This window comes from Notothenia rossii, assembly GCF_949606895.1.
Source record: "Notothenia rossii genome assembly, chromosome: 10".
Taxonomy (NCBI): Eukaryota; Metazoa; Chordata; class Actinopteri; order Perciformes; family Nototheniidae; genus Notothenia; species Notothenia rossii.
Genome location: NC_136908.1, coordinates 62,343,782 through 62,359,232, shown reverse-complemented (window position 1 = coordinate 62,359,232; position 15,451 = coordinate 62,343,782). Strand labels below are relative to the sequence as shown.

Below are 15,451 nucleotides of genomic sequence, written 5' to 3'. Positions count from 1 at the left end.
TGAGTGAGTGAGTGAGTGTGTGTGAGAGAGTGTGAGTGAGTGCGCACGTGAGTGAGTGAGTGTGTGAGAGAGAGTGTGTGTGAGTGCGCGCGTGAGTGAGTGAGTGAGTGAGTGAGTGAGTGAGTGTGTGTGTGTGTGTTCTCACTTTGGTCCCCCACACTCTACAGCTGAGGCCTTGACGACGGGCAGCGTCTGGAACCCGACCGGCTCGACGCTGAGGGTGTTCTGCTCCACCGCCTCCAAGATGGCCGACCCCAGCTGAGAGAGGAAGAGGCAGAAAAACAATCTGAACTTTTGGATCCGTTACGATTCTAAACTGAAGCAATATCAAAAAAGAGCCCCATTAACTGAGTTTTAAACATCAGCATATCGGGTCATCACCTGCTAACGGAAACTCAAAAGGGGTAGTGGTGGTCTAATGGATAGTGAGATGGGCTGAAGATCGGAAGGCTGTGAGTTCAAATCCCGCCAGGAACACCACCACTAGTGTGCCCTTAAGCAAGGCACTCAGCCCTTAGTTGCTCCGGGGAGAATAGTCCCTGTAATTGTAAGTCGCTTTGGATAAAAGCAACAGCTAAATGAAATGTAATGTAACTCTGCTACACAATTATTATTATTATTGAAACATGACCGGTACGTTTCAAATTTGTCCGGTAAAATTAATTCTTTCCGGACATTTGACCGGAAAGAAAAAATCCTAGCAGAAACCCTGATACTGATATACACGTGTTCATAAGAAATGAGTCTACAAACATGGCCACCATTCATCAACATGTCTTTGGTTTAGAAATCAATGCTCATAACTCATCAACAACGGTTCTGATCATCATAACTGTTGGAGGATACGTTGAGATCATTTAGCAGGAATCCTGAAGTCACATGTAAAACCTCTTAAGACCTTTTTTAAGACCCTTTCCTACATTTTAAGACCTCATCGCCACTTGGAGTTCTAACTGGTTACCTTGGCGACACACTTTACCTCACATTGACTATATACAGTATTGATTGTCCTTCCTCCTTATCTTCCAACCATTTGGACGCAGACTTGCATTTCCCCATAACCATGTTACTTAGCAACCGGCGTAAACGGACCTCCGAGCTATCAAGCAGTGAGCGTGCGATGTCCTGTTCAGATGACGTCAAATCCAACGGGATGCCATAAATAAACTCCACAGAATCACACTACACACCTACGCCATGATTACATTCAGGCAGCCTGTAGAATACAACCTCTTTGGACAATTTAGATACTTATTGAAAACAAGCTACAAAATGTAACACCTTGGAAAATGCAGTTTTTTTTTTAATAGCCTTCATTTTCACTAATTGATTTATCCACTTGTAACACTTTGTAAGACCCCGCGGACCCCCTGATGTTGATATCTGTCTCTGTACCTCACACTTGCTGAAGGTGAGGCAGGGGTAGATGTCCTCTCGGTAAACTCTCTCCAGGAAGCAGCAGCTGCGCTCCAGCGTCGGCTCCTCCCTCCACGCCTTGAAGTCGCTGAACAGCTGACTGTCCACCTGCACAACAACAACAACAACAACAACAACAACACAGGTTATCATCAGAATCAGAAACAGGTTGATCACCAGGTCGGTCGACACGTACGAGGAATCTGACTTGGTGTCGTGGTGCGTACATAAAAGTAAAACAACAATGTCAAACACAGATAGAGAACTATTTTAAGAAAACTATATTTACATAAAAAAGTATTCAAAATAATAACAAATATAATCAAATATAGAAGTATTTACATAGGAATCGAATTGAATGAAATATGGGACAACATTCGGCAGTAATAAAAAGAAAGCAGACGTTGTGTGCATTAATATAAACCGTATTTAATTTAGTCTTAATTTACATTATTTCATATTCTGTTCTTGATCATATTCTATTGACATGTATAGAGACGGTTTGCACTAGGGGTTTCACCAACTAATCGACTAGTCGACTACCTTTACCACTAGTCGGCGCTGTAGGCCCTAGTCAACTAGTCGTGAAAAAAATGGAGGTAAACGAGGTGCTGCAAAATGCTCCAAAACACGTCCGACATTCTTATGTATGGCAGAACTTCAACGAAGATGTAACCAACTCCACAGTGAAGTGTCAGTTGTGTACAGCTGTACTGAAGTACAATACAAATGCATCTGCTATGCGCAACCATCTGAAGATGAGACACCCGCTGCCGACAGCTAGCACTAGCAGTAATGCTAGCACCAGTGAGCAACGGACCGGCGTCAGCACTGAACAGAGGCAAACGAGCAGCAATAAAACACGGGTCAACAGTGATGCGGATGATGAGCTACGGGATTACTGCCAGCGGACACCGTATATCCCCACAATGGATAATCCACTGGAGTGGTGGGCAGAAAACGTGCACCGCTTCCCCCGCTTTCGAGGAGCTACCTGGCTATTCCAGCCACAAGCACCCCGAGTGAGAGGGTTTTTTCCCTGGCAGGCAACACTGTCACCCGAAAGCGGTCAAGCCTCCTTCCCTCACATGTCGATGCGTTGGTGTTCAAACCAAAAATATGGAAAGGTGGACGTTATCGTGGAGGACAGCGAATAAAGTGTTGCGCACTGGATTTACGTGGCATTTATGTAAACAAGAGTTTTTTGCTGTCGATTTTGGTGAGTCCAGTTACTGTTTGTTATTTACTCAGCCATGTAACACAAATTAAAATGCAGTGTTTAATGTTACTGTATGAGTTCCAATAGAAAATACAGTTGTAAACCTCTCTTTGTGTGTCTCTATTATGACGTAACGACTAGTCGACTAGTCGACTACTATTTTGAAAAACTAGTCGACTAGTAAATATTGGTATTTGTGAAACCCCTAGTTTGCACTACTTTTTATTTTGTATTGAATTATATATGTTGCGTTGTGGCTGTGGGAGGAGCTCAGGTCAGGAGAATGCCAGAGAACCACAGTGACGCGTCCTAAAACCCGGAAGTAAGTTAGCATTTTTATCACGTCCGGTTCCTTCAACAAAAAGCAATGCAATCTCTCCGTAGGGTTTAGGATAATATCTGAACTAAGGTCTGTGGTTGAAACACATTGAAGAGACGGATCACGTTTTGTTCTACGACATTAAATCCATCAGCTGTGACCCCACTGGTGATTTCTGAAGAGTTGACGTGTTTGAAAAGCGATGGTTGTTACCAAGTGGCTGAATAGGACTACAGAAGTCGTGGAGGCCGTTGTACGTCATCACGCCGAACACGTAAACACTCCTCTAAGTTAGTTTCTGTTCTGCTTGAAAGCAAGTCCCTGCCTCCTGCAGACTGTTCAAACAAACGCTTCAACTTGAACCATTTAGAATCTAAATGTGTTTGAATATGGATCTGAAGTTGGCGTGACGTTGAAGCAGCGACCCTGCTGTAGTTCCTTTATAGCATAACGTTAGCATTTTGCTTCTGGCGATTAGATTTATGATTAGAAAATGATGAAAGTAGACATGTGGAGATTATCCGGCTGAACAAAACGTGATCCGTCTCTTAAATGTGTTTCAATCACAGACCTCAGTTCCAGCTATTTTCCTAAACCCTATGGAGAGAATGCATTGCGTTTTTTTCGAAGGAGTTTATTCCGTGTTTTAGGACGCGTCACTGCGGTTCTCTATAGCCAATAAAACCTTTGAATCTTTGAATCCTAATGTAATCATGACATCATCAGAGAACACGAACTCTCTCTGGTGTTAACTAAGCTCCGCCCACCTCTCTGCACTCGCGTACGATTGGTTGCGTGGCCGAGGGGTCGGGCTGCGTCCCCATGATGGCGGAGGAGGTGCTCTTGTTCCTGCTGTGGCCCTTCCTGAAGGGGGTCTTGGATCCCCCCCCGACAGAGGGCAGCTCCCCCAGGGGGGAGGTGGGGGAGGAGAGCACCAGAGTCTTCAGCGCCTGCACCTCCGCCTGCAGGACGTCGATCTGAGGGGGAGGGGGGAGGGGGGAATGATCATGATAATCGAGTTAAAGTAGTCATTTATTTCTGTTGAACTCATTTCACGAAGAATGAACGTGAAATTAAATGATAGACATTAAAAAGACATTAAATAGGCAACAAACTAACGTGTAATAATACTGACTCATTTTTAACAAACTTTTCGTTTACAGTTCAGCTTCTCGTTTGAACTTATGCCCCAACTTATATTTAAGGGAACTACACATTTGAATTACGTGCATCATTCAACAAGTTATCCCCTTAAACAGAAACTCTGTATATTTGTTTTATACCTAATCCTCTCTTATTTCACACCACCTTTAACCCATGTTTAGGAAGCAAATCCAATCTGTGCAGGTTCAACATCAAGTCTTTTTTATTCCCTACGTTGGCACGACCTTTTGCTCGATGCCTTGCAGTGATTCTGAGACGTTAGCTGATACAGCTTTATCTCAAGTGTGTGGAGGTGTGTGAAGGTGTGTGGAGGTGTGGAGGTGTGGAGGTGTGTGGAGGTGTGGAGGTGTGGAGGTGTGTGGAGGTGTGTGAAGGTGTGTGGAGGTGTGGAGGTGTGGAGGTGTGTGGAGGTGTGGAGGTGTGGAGGTGTGTGGAGGTGTGTGAAGGTGTGTGGAGGTGTGGAGGTGTGTGAAGGTGTGTGGAGGTGTGGAGGTGTGGAGGTGTGTGAAGGTGTGTGGAGGTGTGTGAAGGTGTGTGGAGGTGTGTGGAGGTGTGTGGAGGTGTGGAGGTGTGTGGAGGTGTGGAGGTGTGGAGGTGTGTGAAGGTGTGTGGAGGTGTGTGAAGGTGTGTGGAGGTGTGTGGAGGTGTGTGAAGGTGTGTGAAGGTGTGTGGAGGTGTGTGAAGGTGTGTGGAGGTGTGTGAAGGTGTGTGGAGGTGTGTGGAGGTGTGTGAAGGTGTGTGGAGGTGTGGAGGTGTGTGGAGGTGTGTGGAGGTGTGTGGAGGTGTGGAGGTGCGTGGAGGTGTGTGGAGGTGTGTGGAGGTGTGGAGGTGTGTGGAGGTGTGTGGAGGTGTGTGGAGGTGTGTGGAGGTGTGGAGGTGTGTAGGTGTGTGGAGGTGTGTGGAGGTGTGTGGAGGTGTGGAGGTGTGTGGAGGTGTGTGGAGGTGTGGAGGTGTGTGGAGGTGTGGAGGTGTGGAGGTGTATGGAGGTGTGTGGAGGTGTGTGGAGGTGTGTGGAGGTGTGGAGGTGTGGAGGTGTGTGGAGGTGTGGAGGTGTGGAGGTGTGTGGAGGTGTGTGGAGGTGTGTGGAGGTGTGTGGAGGTGTGTGGAGGTGTGTGGAGGTGTGTGGAGGTGTGGAGGTGTGGAGGTGTGTGGAGGTGTGGAGGTGTGGAGGTGTGGAGGTGTGTGGAGGTGTGGAGGTGTGGAGGTGTGTGGAGGTGTGGAGGTGTGTGGAGGTGTGGAGGTGTGTGGAGGTGTGTGGAGGTGTGGAGGTGTGGAGGTGTGTGGAGGTGTGGAGGTGTGGAGGTGTGGAGGTGTGTGGAGGTGTGTGGAGGTGTGTGGAGGTGTGGAGGTGTGTGGAGGTGTGGAGGTGTGTGGAGGTGTGTGGAGGTGTGTGGAGGTGTGGAGGTGTGGAGGTGTGTGGAGGTGTGTGGAGGTGTGTGGAGGTGTGTGGAGGTGTGGAGGTGTGGAGGTGTGTGGAGGTGTGTGGAGGTGTGGAGGTGTGGAGGTGTGTGGAGGTGTGGAGGTGTGGAGGTGCGTGGAGGTGTGTGGAGGTGTGGAGGTGTGTGGAGGTGTGTGGAGGTGTGGAGGTGTGGAGGTGTGTGGAGGTGTGGAGGTGTGTGGAGGTGTGTGGAGGTGTGTGGAGGTGTGTGGAGGTGTGGAGGTGTGGAGGTGTGTGGAGGTGTGGAGGGGTGTGGAGGTGTGTGGAGGTGTGTGGAGGTGTGGAGGTGTGTGGAGGTGTGGAGGTGCGTGGAGGTGTGCTCACCTTCCCCAGAGCTTCCTTCAGTTGCTTCTCAGCGTTTGCCTGCTTGACGTTTGCCTCTCGGACCATTTTGTGGGCTTCCTGTTAAACACAAACAATTTCATTTATTTTGATATTTTCTTTGCTCACAATAAACATAATAGTGACAGAAGGTGAAGCTTCAGTCGTGTTGACAGGGGACAGGAAACACACACTCCTTCAATGAGGGAGAGTCCAAAGAACGAGGAAGAGGAGGAGGAAGGAGAGAGTGGGGAAGAACAGGAGAGAAAAGAATAATCATCTTTAAAAGGTCAGTTGGAGCTGGAGGTAAAGCTGATCCTCTATGGCAGTGCTTCTCAGAGTGTGGTCCGTGAGCGCCCCCTGGTGGTCCGTGAGTATATTGGTAACATTTCCCATTTGAAATAAATAAATACATTTCAGTTTTCCGCACTCTCGCGGGAATATCTCCGCAATGGAGCGAGCTTAAGTTTAATTTTCGATTGCATGATACTTGTGGAGTTAGGTGGTCCGCGAGTGTTTTGTTATTGGTTAAGTGGTCCTTGGTATGAAAAGGTTTGAGACACCCTGCTCTATGGGCTCGCTATTTTCTTTAAATTAAATAGATTTGCTGATTTTTTACATAATTAAAGTCAGACTTAGAGAAATGACCAGTAAAACTATTTCATTTCTAGTCATGGGATAGTCAGGTTAGACCTAACAAAAAAACATCTTCCCAACGCCTCCGCTTCTCATCTCTGCTGCCGAGGAGTAGTTTCTGTCTGCATCAGGAGGAAGGGAACAGGAAGCAGAGGAGACGAAAAGGAGGAGGAGGAGGAAGGGGAGGAGATGAGGAGACAGACCTGGAAGAGGCTGGCGGTGAGCTCCTCCAGCTCCTGGCCCAGCTGATCTCTGACTTTAGACAACCTCTCACACTTCTCATCCTTCAACAGCAGATCCTTCCCCACGCGCACACACACAGACACACACACACACGCAGACACACACACACACGCAGACGCACACACACACACGCAGACACCCACACACACACACACACACACACACACACACACACACACACACACACACACACACACACACACACACACACACACACACACACACACACACACACACACACACACACACACACACACACACACACACACACACACACACAAAACAACAGAAAACAACAGAAAAAAAACAACGCAAAATGAAAACACATGGGAGTGAAATCATAGCATGGCAACAACAAACAAAGATTATGGCTCGACTAAAAGTTTTTTTTTTTTACTTTTGTAATTCTTATTCAGGTTTCAAAATAAAGCTTTGAATGTCTGTGAACAGTTTTAAAAAAAATTATGATTTATTGGATTAAGTGTAACTTTATATAAAATCCATTTCATTCCATTAATGTAACTTCTCAGTGCGTTCCACTTACAGGCTAAATACAATCAATATGGATTGAAGCTGAATATTCTAATATAATTATAATAGTTATACTAATTTTAGCCTTCTCTTTATCACACAATGCAAAAAATAGACATGCAAATGAAAACGTTGACATTTAAATTTACAATTGAAATGTCAACGTTGAGAAAAAAGCTTCAAACTCTTTGGTACAACCCTGCTAAAAGAAATACAAAGAAATGCATTTAAATGAAAGAATAGGAATGAAAAATGTGACATGATTTTATTTAAGTAATGAAAATGTGTAGCAGTATTATTATGATCTGAAAAACACACAGACACACACTCCAACCGCACACACACATTCAATATCACATTCAAATTCCATCAGTTCATGACCAGAGGCTGTGTGTGTTCTCATGTTCGTCCGTCCGTCCGTCCGTCCGTCCGTCCGTTCGTGGTGTGTGTGTGTCTCCTAACCTCTGGGCCAATGAGGCAACAGTTAGTGTGTGTGTGTGTGTGTGTGTGTGTGTGTGTGTGTGTGTGTCTCCTACCCTCTGGGCCAATGAGGCAACAGTTAGTGTGTGTGTGTGTGTGTGTGTGTGTGTGTGTGTGTGTGTGTGTGTGTGTGTGTGTGTGTGTGTGTGTGTGTGTGTGTGTGTGTGTGTGTGTGTGTGTGTGTGTGTGTGTGTGTGTGTGTGTGTGTGTGTGTGTGTGTGTGTGTGTGTGTGTGTGTGTGTGTGTGTGTGTCTCCTACCCTCTGGGCCTTCACCAGCTCCTCCTTCAGCCTCTCGTATCCTTTCTCTCGGACCTCCATCACTGACGGGCTCCTCAGCCTCGACAGACTCTCGCTCAGAGCGCTGCACTCCTCTCCGTCCTCAGCAGACAGGAAGTGGCCTTCCAGAGACTCCGCCTCCTGGCCCGGTGCACTGTGGGTAACCATGCCAACAACAACAACGGTCAGTTAGGGTTAAGAGCTTATGTGGAAGGAAAGTCTTTGGACATATTGTCTACAAACCTATTTGGAAAATATGTATTTGGTTTGCAGGTTCAGATTGAATATTGTGCAGTTATTTCCATTGTGGACAGTGCCCCCTAGTGGCGAGGCTGCAGATTGCAATCAACTAAATATCCTTTTACTCACCCCATAGCTCTACAATCTTTAAGACATGCCTTTATGTTGAAGTTCTTAACTGTAACAAATAAATATATTACCTTAAGCTAGGGAATGTTGAGTTTGATTTGATTCAAGAGTAGATTTTTATATAAATGTCTGGTAATAAAATTGTCAAATCTTATCGAAGTTGCTTTTTGTGAGTTCATCTAAATGTAATTAATTGAGTTTAGGCATATATGTTATCGTCTCATATCCAGGGCAGGACGCTGAAATGAATCAAATTCAAATGGTATGGTGGCAGAATATTTTAATACCTGAAATGAAGCCCAAGGAATCAATAGAATATTATTTTGCGATGAAGCTGAGGATTTACTTTCCAGCAAGTTTTCCTTAAGTCCTACAACACTTGGTAAAAAGTCCCAAAGCCAAAGGTCACAAAGTTATAAGAAGTTAAATATAGATAAGAAACAAATCCTCACATTTGACAAGCTGCAATATTCACATATCTGCTTGATCAAAACTAACACATTTCTTAAACTAATGACATTGAATCGAAGTCTATCTCCATATATATCCTGGTAAAAGTCTCATTGAGATAAAAGTCTCTTTCTCAAGAGCGACCTGGCCAAGAGGGCGGCACGAACAAAGTTACAACAAATGAACACCAAACGATACGGGCAGACGAATCCAGCGCTCATAAAACACGAGGGACCGTCTCAGAGTGTTGAGTGTTTCCTCACCTTCCATTGTGGCTGTGGGGTGTGGAGTAGACGGGCTGCGTGGGGAGCTGGTCGGCCCGCAGGGAGGTGGGGCGGCCAGCAGGGGGCGCTCCCAGGGAGTGTGTGCGGTACAGAATGGTGGGGGGGGCACTGTGACGGCTGGGGGGGCGCTGCTCGGCTTGGTTCTGCAGGACGACACACAGGGAAACAACAAGGACGAGGACAGTTGTCAAAAGAGACAAACAAGTCCAAACTGAAAACAATATATATTTGATTGATTTGATTAAAGTGAAGCGTCCAGGAACAACTGGTCACATTAAAGACAAATGCTGGATCTTCAGTAGAAAGTGTTAACCCGATCCGTGATAAGTCTGTAAACATCCTGAAGATCTGCAGGAAGCCCCTCCCTGCATCATGTGATGGAGCTCATTTACCTGGAGGTCTGGTGTGGTGGGGGAGGCGAGGTTCACCTCGTGGAAACCCTCCAGAGTCTCAGCTTTGCCCGGACCGCTGCAGGCCATAGCAGCTGCTGTCAGACATCATACACTCTGCAGACACACACAGATTTTAGAGAGGCAGCAAACTAGTGTGTGTGTGTGTGTGTGTGTGTGTGTGTGTGTGTGTGTGTGTGTGTGTGTGTGTGTGTGTGTGTGTGTGTGTGTGTGTGTGTGTGTGTGTGTGTGTGTGTGTGTGTGTGTGTGTGTGTGTGTGTGTGTGTGTGTGTGTGTGTGTGTGTGTGTGTGTGTGTGTGTGTGTGTGTGTGTGTGTGTGTGTGGTACCATAGTGCAGCAGCAGTGGTGGATTGAAGCTCTCAGTCAGTCACACTAACAGCAGGGTTCAGGTGAAGCAGTGACTCAGCAAAAAGAAACAGCGACAGGTAACGTCTGTCCTCGACCTGAGAGAGAGGAGAAGATCTTTTTACAAACATTAGGACAAAAACAAAAGATTATATTTAGTTGTTAAAAATGTTGTTAAATGAAATAGAGCTTTATCAATACTACACACAATCAGAAGGTGGTGTCAAGAGAAAACGATTGGAGATAGGAACTTTCTAAATAAGACACTAAATATTGACTTTTATTAACTAGTATTTACACGAGTACAAATGATCCTTCAGGACTAATTGCAAACCAATAAAGTGAAAAACAAGCACTGGTGACGCTTAGAATATGCAAACATCGTCATAACTTCAAAGGGATTCGGAATAGAGCTGTAGGATTTGTTTTCAAGAGAACACACAACATGAACTAAGAGATGTTAGTTTGAAAAGACCCTCTTCCTTAACCTCCAATAAAGTGTTTTACTGTAAGGCAGACTGGACTTTACTCTCGGGGTCAAACTCCAGCAGGAAGCGAGACAGAGAGGGAGCGACGGAACATTCCTCCACAAAGCGTCAAAGAATATTCTTCATTCCAGAGATTCTTCACTATTGTTATGAAACTCACATTCTTAAAATCATCTCTCCTGTCCTACCTTCTGTTTCAGGTGTTTTTAAAAAACACCGGTCCCACCAGCTCATCCTGGTGTGTGTGTGTTCAGTGGGTGTGACACACACACACACACACACACACACACACACACACACACACACACACACACACACACACACACACACACGTCACTTGTTCCCGGAGGTTATTTGAAGATCCAGCTGAAGAACACGTCTTGTCTTGTGTTTTGTTTTAGTATCATTATGTCAGAGTCACGCCTTCCACCATGACCTGTCTGCAAACCATCCTAAGACTTCAAATGAGTAATACATCATAATTTACATTTAGTCGTGTTATTGTTTTGGTCCGAGTTTCATTCTTGTTGTTTGTTTGGAAAATGCAGGTGACAGCACTGGACTGCTGGTGCATTCAAGGACAATCAGACATCTGAGACTTTGTGAGTTTAGAGCTGAACAGCAACCTTTTTGATGGACTAAGTTATTTAGAAATAGCTTGCAAAAGGTTTCAATCTGCCTTTTTTTTATTATCTAGCCAATTTATTAAACAGGGACAAAAAACTAAACAAAAAAACTAAATTAATATACAACGCATGGAGCAATATACCTTAAGAAAACAAATTGCAAACTTCATATTTAAAAGCAGGAACTATCCAAACTAAGGAAACATTAACAAGAAAAATAAAATAAAAAGATATGCCCAACCATATTGATACTCGATTACTCGTAGCAATAAGTAAGTAATTAAAAGATATTATATTTTAGAAAATAATCTGCAGGTTGACTGATGAGGAAAATGATCTTAAATTGCAGCCCTTAGATTAAAAACGTAACAAGACATGCAGGAGATACTTGGTGAGGTATATAAATATTGTCAAGTCACTGCATTTTTGCACGATAACTCGTACTGATGTATTAAAACCGGTTGATTGGAATTCTTTGAGCGTGTCCAGGATGTGTGCAGCACATGATGACGGACAGGTAAGGAAGGTAAGTCGGTCTCAGGTGAAACCCCGCCCACCTAAACAACCAATCTCCCCTTCTTGTCTCCATGGATACGAGTCCTGAAGAGCCCGTGGTAACCGGACACTGAGGGATGCTGGGTAAAGATCCTGTTACTCCAGTAAGGACTTTAAAACGCAGCCTCACGTCCTCCTAAACACTGACAACGGTTACTAGGGTTGCTCAATTAAAATCGTATTTTAAATCGCAATTACGGCTTGCAACGATTACGAAAACAACGTAATCGAAATAAAACGATTATTTTTTTATTATTTGTGTTACTTTTCTTTTCTTTTTTTGAAGTTTAATTATACTTAAAATTCAGGGTAATCAACTGTTAAAAACATAATGTTGATGTTTATCTCCAATAATTGAGATTATGATTTTTGCCATAATCGAGCAGCCCTAACATTTACTCAAACATCTGAGCAGTGGACATTACAATGAAATAACAATATTTGATCTTAAATGTTTCAAATTAAGGCATTTACTTGTAAGTCTGTGTTGTCAACATTGGCGCGTACTCAGCTTCTACACTGCAGCTCTTTAGTTATCATACTCAGCTTCTACACTGCAGCTCTTTAGTTATCATACTCAGCTTCTACACTGCAGCTCTTTAGTTATCATACTCAGCATGCTTGTTTTAAATTGAGTGAACATTATATGGGAAATTAATAGAAAAAAGAAATGGGCTTTTCAATCTGGGTGCTGCTCTTGCACAAGTACCAAAACACATGCGTCATGTTGGAAGCTTGGCCTGTAGGGAGTGTTATTATTAAAAGAGTAATCATTGATAGTTGAGCTGCAACATTAAGTTCATTAATACATGAGTCTATTGAAATGAAAATGATGCTTTGCTCAATCCATCCATCTTCTCCCGCTTATCCGTGGTCGGGTCTCTGAGGTATCAGTTCCAGCAGAGAGCCCCAAACATTCCTTCCCTCATCAACCAGCTCTGACTGGGGGGTCCTAAGGCGCTCCCAGGCCAAGAGATATAATCCCTCCGCCTGGTCCTAGGTCTACCCCTCGGCCTCCTCCCAGCTTAATCCAAGCAGATATTAATAATTGTTCTGGTTCGTAAGGGTTTGATGCAGGACTTGGATTTGTTACAGTTTTTATTGTATTTGCTTCTTTAACTCAAGAAGAATATCAGAGCACTTCCTGCATGTTTGAACATCAGAAGGATTTTTATGGTTTTATGATCAAGGATTCAAAGATCATTTATTGTCATTGTGCAACACAGGGTTGAACAACGCTGCACTCAGAAAACCTGAGAAAACAAAGACCGTTGTAGTAGTTTTTAAAAAAAGCAAAAGAATAAATGTTAAGCAAGGAATTTCTGAACCCACCGTTTTGTGATGTGACAGTATTTGAAATGACCTGGCTCTATGAGTATATGTTCCATGTGTAAGAGTATTAAAGATACTGGTATTATTTATTTATTTTCTGTTGAAACCTGACACAAACATTTGCATAGTTGCTGCAGCGTCTGCAACAAACAGTAACTCAGTTTAAACGGACAACAGCCTCTCTGTTCACTGACTCCATTCACATGGGTTCCAGTTCCATTTCTAGCAGGAACATACTGGTTACTACGATACAATGATCCCTATGAAATAAAACTATAGCAGTGGCTCAGTCAGTAGGGGCTTGGACTGTGAGCCGTAGGGTCGCAGGTTCAAGTCCCCGAACAGACCTAAACATGGAGTGTGGACTGCTACTTGGAGAGGTCGCGGTTCACCTCCTGCCCTGCCGTGGTGCCCTTGAGCAAAGCACCGGACACCCCCTTCCCCCATTACTCCCCGGGCGCTGTACAATAGCTGCCCACTGCTCCTAGTACTAGACTCCTGGTAGTAGGATGGGTTAAAAGCAGAGAACACATGTCACTGTGTGCTCTGCATGTGAGACCATTAAAGAGGGGTTCATCCCTTCAATTCTATTCTATAAAACTACGCACCAAAACTAAGGAAATTCTCTACCCAAGGCTATAAGAAAATCAAGTTCTGTTAACATTTTAAAACCTCAATTGAACAATTTGCATTTGTATTAAGCATTGCATTTTCCTAATTGTCACACTTGCTATATTGTACATGTTTTTTATGTTCCACTGCATTTATTTGACATATTTTATGAGGTTTTTCTGCAAACTTGGTCGTGCTCTTCACTGCATCTTTTGTTTTTAATTTATTTGATTGCTTTGTTTTACAGCAAAGTATTTTTATTTGTATATATTTGTCTATTTCGGTTTTTCACTTGACTGTAATATACTTGAATAATAGTGTTATCTGTGTGCCAACAAGCTGAAATGTAACCTTGAATTGTATTGCAGATACAAATGTACGTTTATAAAACAGTCTACGTTCAAAGCACCTGTTTCAGGGTGCAGTGACAGCTAGCATTAGGTTAGCTCACAATGGTTAGCTTGTGTGAACCGTTAGCAGTTGAGCTAACATGCTAACACCAACTGAACAGGGGGGCTAACGTTTAAAAACTCACGGCTGTTATCTGACTCTGCACACATTAAAGATGCATGAAGACAACATCTTAGCTGTGTGTCAACTTGTGTTTCAGTGCTAATAACAAGCTAATGCTAACGGAGCAATTGCATTAGGTAACTGATGTTAACAGGCTTATTCAAAGGTGATATTTTAGCATTGATATTAAGCGCAAGGTGCATGTTGGAAAGAGAGGAATAAACCAACTTAAAATAGATAAAAACAGCTACAAAACAACGCATTTCTTCAATTTCAAAATATTGAAATATAACCGTTATTTGCTGTGGATGCTGTAATGATAAATGGATGTATAATTATAATATTTATTTAAGATGTGAGATTTATATCAGAAAGAGTTAAATAAACCAACTGAAAACAGAAAAAACGGCTACAACGGTTACTATTGTAAGATTTGAAAAATAGCTGTTATTTGCAGTTTGATTAATGATGAATGGATGTTGGATACTCCGTTCATTCCTTTATATATACAGTCTATGGTTCATTCCTACGAGAGCTGCTCATTGGCGCATGAAGAGCAAAAGTACCCGTATGTGGGCCCACTGAGCATGCGCAGTTGAGTTTCAAATGAATAGTGAGAGAAAATAACTCTTTAAATGTCAATGTAGAGAATTAAATAAAGCAAAAAAATATAATATGACAATAAAACATTGTATTAATTTACAAATGCATTAATTATTACAAGTTTATTTAGCTTCAAAATAATTATTTTTACAGACGTCTCTTTCCCCAATGTAAATCAATGGGGAAAAGTATTTTTGGGCCAAAATGACGTCACTTGAGCTGTAGCACCACTGTTTGGCCACTACGGGCATTACAAATATGGGCTTCAACAGCAGGCTCACTTCCTGGGGATTCCATTATCGGTCACTGCACAAACCTACACCACGGCTAGCTAAATCATCTGATATGACTCGATCACAGGGCTGTATCATTCATGCTTTTAAAATAAAAAATATAAAGTATGATAAAGCACTTGTAATCAGTGTGTGTGTTACCTTGGTTGTGAGAAAAAGGGATGAACAGTGCGACAAACGGCTCAGTGTCCGATAGTAGGCGCATATGGTGCATTTAGATGTAGCTAAGCTAGCTAGCAGGCTACGTAAATTGCCCTAACTTAGCTTATAATCATAATAACAACATGTACGTTAATAACACGCTAGCTGCGGACTCACCGGACCTCTGTGTGTGTGGACAGCTGCCGGTTCTGGGGGTCTCTCTCCCGGTTAACGTGCAGAAACAAACAAACCGACTAAAACACCGGAGGAGCTGTTAGTGACGCAGAGCGGAGACGGGAGGGGCGTTCAGGGACAACTGGCAAACCGGAGTAGCAGCATCACCTGATTGTTATGTTTGACGGTTGCGTGTCAAAATACTGTAAAAC

At 43.6% G+C, this 15,451-nt stretch overlaps 1 protein-coding gene across 7 annotated transcripts in view; it reads right to left on the bottom strand.

The window, feature by feature from the left end:
- rab3ip (RAB3A interacting protein (rabin3)) overlaps window positions 1-15,399 on the bottom strand; it is an 18,919-nt gene extending 3,520 nt beyond the window's left edge. The window contains exons 1-10 of one of the 7 annotated variants that reach the window (XM_079654542.1): window positions 15,243-15,399; window positions 9,885-10,000; window positions 9,540-9,653; window positions 9,127-9,290; window positions 8,027-8,198; window positions 6,717-6,812; window positions 5,881-5,958; window positions 3,722-3,931; window positions 1,396-1,524; window positions 146-258 (exon numbers count right to left, since the gene is read on the bottom strand). In XM_079654542.1, the coding sequence (XP_079510668.1) occupies window positions 146-258; window positions 1,396-1,524; window positions 3,722-3,931; window positions 5,881-5,958; window positions 6,717-6,812; window positions 8,027-8,198; window positions 9,127-9,290; window positions 9,540-9,626 (1,049 nt within the window). In that variant the 5' untranslated portion in view covers window positions 9,627-9,653; window positions 9,885-10,000; window positions 15,243-15,399. Of the gene's footprint in view, window positions 1-145; window positions 259-1,395; window positions 1,525-3,721; window positions 3,932-5,880; window positions 5,959-6,716; window positions 6,813-8,026; window positions 8,199-9,126; window positions 9,291-9,539; window positions 9,654-9,884; window positions 10,001-10,110; window positions 10,513-10,578; window positions 10,673-15,242 lie in introns of those variants that run through there. The other 6 variants (XM_079654546.1, XM_079654543.1, XM_079654544.1 and 3 more) reach the window with 6 other exon arrangements.
- Window positions 15,400-15,451: the final 52 nt, after the last annotated feature.